We start from the raw sequence: 8601 nt of genomic DNA, 5'->3' as shown, positions 1-8601 counted from the left end.
AAGGGCCTTAGTAGCAGAGATGTGTGAAAATAGAGAAATGCGTTATGAAAGACTACTCTAAAATAGAACGGCCGTTCTGAAATCCAGGGCGTTCTGATAACTTAAATAGCCACTTCTCTAAGTCAGGAAACTCGTCTAGACTAATGCCATCAGAATCTTTAGATAAGTATAATTAGTATCTATTATAATACAGATATCAAGAGTAAGGCAAGGCGAGTTACTTACTATGAGAGGAAACCCAGCCCCAGCATGCAATATCTGCAATAGTCAGGCGGTCACCGACGAGAAATCCATGAGACGACTTAGATAAGTGCGTCTCCATAGTGCGATAGAGGCGCCGTGTCTCCTGATCGTACCGTTTGATCGGATACTCGATCTTCTCCGCTGCGTATCCTGAGAGCAGTCAGCATCCGGTGGGGTAGCTGTGTGGGATGTTCTTGGCAACGAACTCCTGAAATGCTCGAGTTGCCCTTGCATGGGGCCCAATCCGCCAACCTGCCACATAAGCTAGTAACAGTGTTAACACAGAGTCCAAAGGGATGCATAGAGACTTGCAACGGACCCAACTCATTGTCTCCCAGTGTTCGCGAGAGTCTTTTGGATATGAGATCCTGTGATCTTTATCGTAGCGATCAACAAGGTACTCCATGATAGCCCCACTCTCAAAGACTCGGATCTGCCGCCCATCATAGTATATATCCGTGATTGCTGGAATACGACCATTTGGGTTGATATTGTCGAGGTACCATGGCTCTTTCTGCTCATTCTCCCTTAACTTCATGTGGTGCAGCTACTAAGAGTAAGCGCTTATTCATAGTTTATGACGCTCCAGTGTCACCCAGCATAGCACAGGTTTTCCAGCGTACCTTATACTCTAGTCCAAGCTCCGCAAGCAGGATTGGAACCTTGATCCCGTTTGGGGTTGCCGCGGTGTAGAGTGTAATGTCGGTCTTCTTGCTCATACTGATTGGTTGGCCCTTCTGTATAGAGAAACGCGTCGGACGGGTGACGGAAGATCTACAAAGCACAAACTTGAGCGGGTTGCGGACAAGACTGTTTCGTGCTAACGGGGTTGTCCAAGAGGCCATTCAGTGGGCAGCAACGTCGTTGTCACACCTCAGAGGCCTAGGCTTCAGTCTGTAGAAACTGTGGGAGAATAGCCCGGACCAATGTGTGTTTGGCCCTGGTGGCCATTTTATGCGGGGAGGGTAGTACGCGTGGAAAGGGTGAGTACTGGAATGCGGGATCAAGTTTCTCGGAAACGAAACTCAAAATCGCTAGTTCGCCCTTCCTTTGCGGAGACGGCGCACCTCCGCGGACATCGATTTGCCCGTCTACAAGGCGTATGTACTCGTATCATGCTTGCTTACGGAGTACTCTCACATTGGACGGGCACGTTGGATCTGGGACCCGTTCCTGATTGGCGAAAGTCGGGGTGATTGAGGAGTGGTTCCGCTCGTGTCAATGTGCTGAATGACCTGAATGAAGCTCGGAGACTCTGTTACATCCACACCACCACCACCGGTTGCCGGCCGAGTGACGAAAGGGGATATTGCTAATTGCGGTTTTATCCTCAAGCTGGGGTTGTCTGAATTGCCCATGCGTACGAAGTACTTCGTAGAAATGGCAGACGCTAGCACCGGAAACCCCGCACGGCCACGTCGTGGCTTGCACGACTCACATAAACGTTACGTCACTGGCAGTGCCCGACAAGGCTTGCGGTAGATTTGATGATGCATCACATTGCGTGAAACCATGTCGCGGTGTGGTTGGAATCGGCCCAACTGGAATCAAGTCTGTACCACCCTTGGATGAGCAGGACCATCAAGTCCCGAGTGGATTGCCGCAGCGGCCCGACGGAGCGAGGGATCGGCAACGCGGCGATACCGGGCTGGTGACGCGATGCTTTGTGGACAGGCCCCGAAACATGGCTTGTCCTGAACCATGCGGCTTGTGGCGCACCGGGCGGCTTGTGGCAGGAACCCTCGCCACCCCCCCCCCCCCCCCCCCCCTCTCTGCACAGCTCAGCCGACGTTTCCGTGGAGCTTACTGCAGCAGAGCTCCAGAACGCTAACACCATGAATAAGCCGACGGACCTGGAGCGATCCACTGCAATTTGATGCAAGCCTCGGAATGCCAAGACAGTTCTTGCTGATATAATTAACCGTTGATCAATAATCCCCCATGGAATACCAAAGGCGGTGTAAGACGTTGTGGGAATCATGGTCTTTAGCATGATAGAGGCGACCTGGTACTTAACCAGACACACTGCTGCTATAGACTCAACTCACTATAGTCAAGACTCAGTACAGTGTCCAGTGTCCACGATTGATCTTTCATCAGCTCAGCGCTACACTATTACAGGGAAATATACTCCTCCCATAATCGGCTTGTACATCATGGCTTGTCCCCAGGTCTGGCAAACAATCTACTTTATTCCGTAACTACTGACATAGGAAAATAGTTCACTCTGCATACCGACTTTGCCTCGCAGTGGGCTTATGTTGCGCACCTGGCAATAGACGAGAAAGGATACGATGCCAGTGAATACGATACCAAGCAAGTTGGCCTACGTAAGTAAACTTCTTATCATCTTAACGCATATTTAGGGTAAACTTCTAACTACAGGCAACAGTCCAGGGCGAGAATTTCGCTCCTGCCTACGTCAAAATTAATCCCAACGGCACCATTCCTTCCCTAACATCGCCTTCCCTTACGCAGCCTCTGACAGAGAGTGCGGATATTGCGAAATATATAGATGCTACTCGGCCCAACAGTCCTTTTCTATTCCCAACGGATCCTACGAAGCTGGCGAAAGTCGAGGAGTTGATTTCGCACGTCCATCAGGACAAGCTTTCGACAAACTTGGTCCTGCTGCAAGCTCGTGGCCCAGAAGAATGGGAGGCGAACAAAGCAGGCTCAGTGGAGACCTTCCTCGGCAATCGACAAGAAAAACTCATCACGTACGGTGCCGCAAACCCAGATATACCATTATATGCCTCTCGCACGCCTCTGAACGGGCATATATATGATCTCTACAGGGCCTCCAAGATTGGACCTGAACAGGAAGAGTTCTTCACGGCTACAGAGCAAGGGTACAAAGATTATGCTGCGGGGCTAAGGGAACTCGACTCTATGTTGGTACTCCCCTTCGCAGCTGGCGAAACAGTCACGGCTGCCGATCTACACATTGTGCCTTGGTTGGCTCATGCGATGTGGGCTGCTGGCGGAAGGGAAGTTGGCGACTTTGAACCCCTCACAGCACGAGTCAAGAAATCCGTTCCCGATTTCGAATTCGGCGAGAATACGAGGAGGTGGTGGGCTAATATCTCTGCCAGGGAGAGTTTCAAGAAGAATTACCCCAAGCTTCACTGAGCTTTCGCTTGTTTCTTTTCATCTCCCTCTATATTGACACTATATAATAACTGAGAGGGAAAATATAAGGCTGTCTCTCCACATGCACACACTGTCTCCCACCACACAATGCCGCTCGGTGCAGAGTGGTCTGCTGCGCGACAGGACTCCCGCTATTCGGAGAGTGCGGAGACTGCCGAGAACCGACTCCTGGTCATTGTTGAGTCACGTTCTCTTTGCGTCGATAATGACGATCTCTCTCGCTGCATGCGCAGGAATTAGTCACATGCTATGGCACCGTGAGAACAGGGCGAGGATCGGTGTACCGTGAGGTCCAATGCGTTAAGGACAGACGAAGGTAAATGATCCCAACGGTCAGCATCTTCTGAATTCTCTCCGCGACGCATATGTGACTGAGGTAAGTGGTCGAGTGTCTGCCTGGCGCTAATAATGTCGCAGCTACAGGTTTGTAGTCGAGAGAATTATACATCGACCTCTACAATCCGCTACCTTGCGTAACTGCTCGGAAATTTGGATAAATACTTATATCTGATACGCAAAACCGCTTCTTGGTATAATGTTTTTGGTAATGTGATTGCGATGTGAAAGCCCAACTTGGATATCATTGACCTCTATACTCCTCGTCAATTTGTACAAGTGCCTCGATTCCTCCTTTCTCTACAACCTCAGTGTCTACCACAAAGGTTGCTAGCAACTTAGCAGGTTCCGTAGAACTATAGTTGTCGCTTACTTTATGATGACATCCTGGTGCCTCAAAGAATGTCCCGCCCGCCTCAACTACGAATGTCGGGTCATTGTTCATCTTATTCAGCAAGGTACCTTCGAGAACAAGGGCCGAGACTGAAGCTCCGGCATGTCGATGCGGCGGGGTAGAGGAGTTTGGCGGAAATGTCACTAAGAGACTAACTGAGGACATCCCAGGACAATTGGGCAACTTGTTGTTGAAGGCAAGCTCAGTGATCGGCCGCGGCCGGCTGTTGACGTTCTATTAGCTGCGGCATCTTCCATCGGCGGTACGTTCTGAGCTTTGCTTGCATACCGGCGATCATACGGTGGTGGATCTGGCACGACTCTGCTAGCCATTGCAAATAGGTGAAAAAGCTGGTATGTGAGAAATGCTTGCTGTGTACACCGACAGTAGCAACGATCTGCTACCGCAAACCGTTGACTGGACTCATGGATGCAGGATATGTGGGTGAATAAATATAAACGGTGTCTTGTTAAACAATGGTGTAGCGAACGTCTACTAATCGTACCAGAGATGATTTACATCGGAAGAGTCGGGCTCAGTCGCCTCCTGGTTAACTTGGGTCAAGCGGTCGGGTCGGCGTTCGGGTCGGACACGTGCTGACTGTAAATATGCATATCGTCCTTTCTTGTTTAAGGAAACGATAACTCACGGATGATTAGCCGCACGTAGGGTCTGGTGGATCACCAAGGCGCACACCCTTGTCCAAGGCGGCCCCGGATGCTCGGAGGTGTGGATTGTCGATTTGCAGACGGGGCGGGGCGGCACATCCGGGGGCCGGGGCTAGGTCAAGTGCCCCCAGTTCTATCTTCGAATGGCGGGGTTTCCAGCCGCAGATCCTAACCAACCTGGGATGGTGCCACAATGCACAGCCAGGCTTCGAGCACTGCGACAACGGGCTGGCTTTCCACGGCGGCTGGCCTCGGCGTTGTCCGGGAAAAGGGATTGCTGCTGCCATGACCGCGAAAAGAATCCAGAAGCAATACTGACGTGGCTGCTTAATGTAAAACTTTAGCATGTGGTGATGCCAGCCAACTAACGGACCCGCCGCTCGCCCCGCTAGCGCTGTCAACCTAAAAAGTTGCGTCCAGCTGCGTTGCCCCATCAAAGCCGTCAAAGTCGCCTACAATAGCCGAGAGAAGTCGCTAGTTGCCTTCGCAGCAAGACGATTCATGCGTTGGACGCATGGGAAAATTCATGTCGCATAATTTCGCTGATTGAGCAGGGTAGTTTGGAATCATTGAGATTGCCTGACAGGTTGTAAAGATTCCGGGGCCTTCGGCAGTGCCTGTTCCTCACCGAGACCTCCCACGATTGACGCCTCCAAATCCTCTTAAAACTGGGCATGATTTGCTGCACTTTGCACCTTTGAATGGGATACCGAAAAGCATAAAAGCCTTCACACCTCCCATGAACTGGCTTGACAACTGCAAGTCCCGAAATACAACCACAGCAATCGTCAAGCGCTGCAACTTTGCACGATTTCAGATTTTTTGCACTTCTCTACCATGCAGGCGATACGCCATCACCCACCAGGCGGCACAGAAAAGCTCAAATTCGGCCGGGAAGACATACCAGATATCAAAGATGACGAAGTTCTTGTGAAAGTCCACGCCGCTAGCGTCATCTGGATGGAGCTCTACTGGGACATCTACAAGAAGGAAGATGGTACATATAAAGCCCCTATCCTTGGGGAGGACTACTCAGGCACTATTGCGAAGGTTGGACCCAAGGTACCCCCGCATAGCGGCCTGACAATCGGCTCCGAAGTAATGGTCTTCATGAGCAAGGCATTCCCTACCGACAGAAGCATTGATGGTGGCATGGCTGGCTATGCCAAAGCCCACTTCTCTAAGATGGTCCGTTCGCCTCGAAGTCTAAGCCTCACCGATGCTGCGTCGGTGCCACTTTCCGCTCTCACCGCGTGGCAGGGCCTGTTCGACCATGCAAAGCTTGCCGCTGGACAGACCGTGTTAATTCCGGGAGCGGCCGGTCCGACAGCAATCTGGGCTGTGCAGCTCGCCAAGATGGTTGGGGCTCGCGTTATTGGCACGGCATCGTCTAAGCAGAGTTTCGAGCTCCTCGAATCGTTCGGGGTGGACAAGGTCCTGAACTACAAGGAAGTGGAGCTGGATTCAATTCTTGAGAATGTCGACGTGGTATTCGACACCGTTGGCGGCGATACTGCGAAGAAGGCTCGGAAGGTGCTAAAGAAAGATGGCGTGCTGCTTTATCTTGTGGACCCATCAGGCCTTGATCTGAACAAAGAGCCTGGGCCCAGGGTGGACTTCTTCATTGTTGACATGAATGCGGAGCAGCTAGGCAAGATTGGAAGTTTGATCGACCAGGGGAAGCTCAGACCGGTCGTTGACTCTGTCTTTGAGTTCAACGATGTGGTAAAGGCATTCAAAAAGGGCGAAACAGGTCACGCTCATGGCAAGATTTTGCTCAGAGGGCCTCATGTATGAAAGGGGTCTGCATCTGCGGGGACCTAGCTAAGTAATAACTGGTCTTTAGCAGTGCCCACTACGGCTGATTGCTGTAAGTACCGAATTCTCGCACGCATTCATCGCCCTGGTCTCTTGGGCAGGGCTGGCGGGAATAATTCTGCTCCGGAAATGACATGTCTCTCACCGTACCGTGCCTTTGGCAGAACCCACCACTGTGAAGGGCGAACCTTCTATCGTCCCCAGACCGCCCCAGCTTTCACTACTGTCGTTATGGGATGTTGATTGTCAATGACTGTAGTGACGGGAGATGTGCCTTGTGGCGTCACAACTATTGCTTATGCTCAACAGCAGTTCACTCTGATGACAGCGACGTTAGGTGGTCTCCATCACACCCTCAATACGGATTGTCCCAACTCGACACCATCTTCGGGAGTGTGCCATATCAACGTGACGCGAGGCTCTGGTGATGAGAGCATTCCCTACGCAGCCTCGCGGATGGCATCAGGCTCAGCTTACCGGCGAGATTCTGTGGCTGCTCACTTAGCTCGCGGTTGGTAGGTGCCGTAGCCGTACAACCGTGCTGCTAGTAGTCAACGAAAGGAACGGTACGACGTGGCGTACCCCTAAAGGGCTAGCCGGCGGCATAACTGACAACTTGCAGCACCACAACAGAAGTTGATGAGTACATGTCCAACCCTCCGATCAATCAGAGTGTAAATGACACACCGGAAAAAAGGCGGTCGCATCACTCAGACGCAAACTGAACTCTCGCGACGTCTTCCGCGATGGAACGATACATAGATTTAACTACAGTGTCGACTAACGGCGAAAGCAAATTCGATACCGCTCCAAGCGGGACTGGGGCGATACATCCCGATGTCGGCGAGCGATAGATTAGGGGCCGATGAAGTGCGGCAATATATGGTACCGTAAAACCGATCGCAAGTATGGTTAGATAGGTCCTCGGTCTTAGCTGTGATATGAGACGAAGTCATGGGGATCGTATGTGAGATGTTGTGGGGGCGAGTGCTGAGTACATATATGTCGCGGCTTCCAAATCGGAGGCCATATGCGCGACGCGTCTATTAGGGCCTGGTTTCCTTGCTATGAAAGCCGATGTAGACAGTTGGGTCATTCAGACTCGTTACGAGGTCCGGGCCCTGTATTGACCGGATATCGGACTCGATGACATCCAGGTTTTGCATAGATAGAATGTCGCCTTCCATGGCATACTCGCTCTCAACGAACCCCTGATATAACACGTTGAGCCAGTAAAGCCCGTCATCAGGGTACTCGAAATGTATACTGCCGAGTTCGCTGCTCGGCGGCAAGCCAAACCATTTCTGGGGCTTCTGCTCATCCCGCTTAAGGAGAGAGAAGGAAGCGTCGTTGATGTCTATGGGCCGGTCCGGCTCGGAGCCGGTCGCTACCGAGATAACCGAGTGCAGCGACATAGCGACGCCTCTGTCGTTCCCAGGGGGATTGGACTGATGATCGAAACGTGGCGAAATACCGTCGATGTTGTAGCTTGATTGCTCAAATTCACACGATAGGGTGTCGCCGTCAAACTCCAGTTGAGACGACTGCTGCCGCTTTGGCTGTGGCTTGGTCTGCTTTTCTTCCAGCTGGCAGGCCAGCTCTGCCATTCCGGCCTTGTCCTCGGGAAACACTGAATGTATTGGTAGGTCAATATCTCCGTTGGGACAGATGCATCCGAGCATCTCGGCAATGTTGTGTATGACGGGCTGTCCGCAGGGATTGAGCCCTGGCTCGCCGAATGTCCAGGCCTGTGAGTTGCGGACCATAGTATAAAGCTTATCGATAGTAGCCACAAGTGCTAGTTGAGTGTTCTCGAGCACTTCTGCGTAACTATATTAGCCGCCGAGTCAGTAAGTTGGCATATAAAAGTAGCTGCCTTCAAAAGATTGGACATACCCTTTCGGGAGCTGCTTATATTCCACTTTCTTGCGGATACGCGCTGTACAGACAATAGCGTCGTCCCTGCAACGCGTGCACGGGAATTCAAGA

General features: G+C 51.7%; 2 protein-coding genes across 2 annotated transcripts; one reads left to right on the top strand and one right to left on the bottom strand.

The window, feature by feature from the left end:
* Positions 1–5631: 5631 nt before the first annotated feature.
* Positions 5632–6591, top strand: PLICBS_009863 (reticulon-4-interacting protein 1, mitochondrial; the record flags this gene model as incomplete). The annotated part of the gene is made up of 1 exon (XM_018328741.2): positions 5632–6591. The coding sequence occupies one exon, from the start codon at positions 5632–5634 to the stop codon at positions 6589–6591; it is 960 nt and encodes a 319-aa protein (XP_018172675.1).
* A 1067-nt stretch (positions 6592–7658) lies between these two features.
* PLICBS_009862 (uncharacterized protein) lies at positions 7659–8378 on the bottom strand (the record flags this gene model as incomplete). The annotated part of the gene is made up of 1 exon (XM_018328742.2): positions 7659–8378. The coding sequence occupies one exon, from the start codon at positions 8376–8378 to the stop codon at positions 7659–7661; it is 720 nt and encodes a 239-aa protein (XP_018172676.2).
* Positions 8379–8601: the final 223 nt, after the last annotated feature.

This window comes from Purpureocillium lilacinum (genome assembly GCF_023168085.1).
Source record: "Purpureocillium lilacinum CBS 284.36 DNA, scaffold_7, whole genome shotgun sequence".
NCBI classification, from domain to species: domain Eukaryota; kingdom Fungi; phylum Ascomycota; class Sordariomycetes; order Hypocreales; family Ophiocordycipitaceae; genus Purpureocillium; species Purpureocillium lilacinum.
The sequence above is the reverse complement of the archived record's forward strand: the minus strand, read 5'-3'. Positions and strand labels throughout refer to the sequence as shown.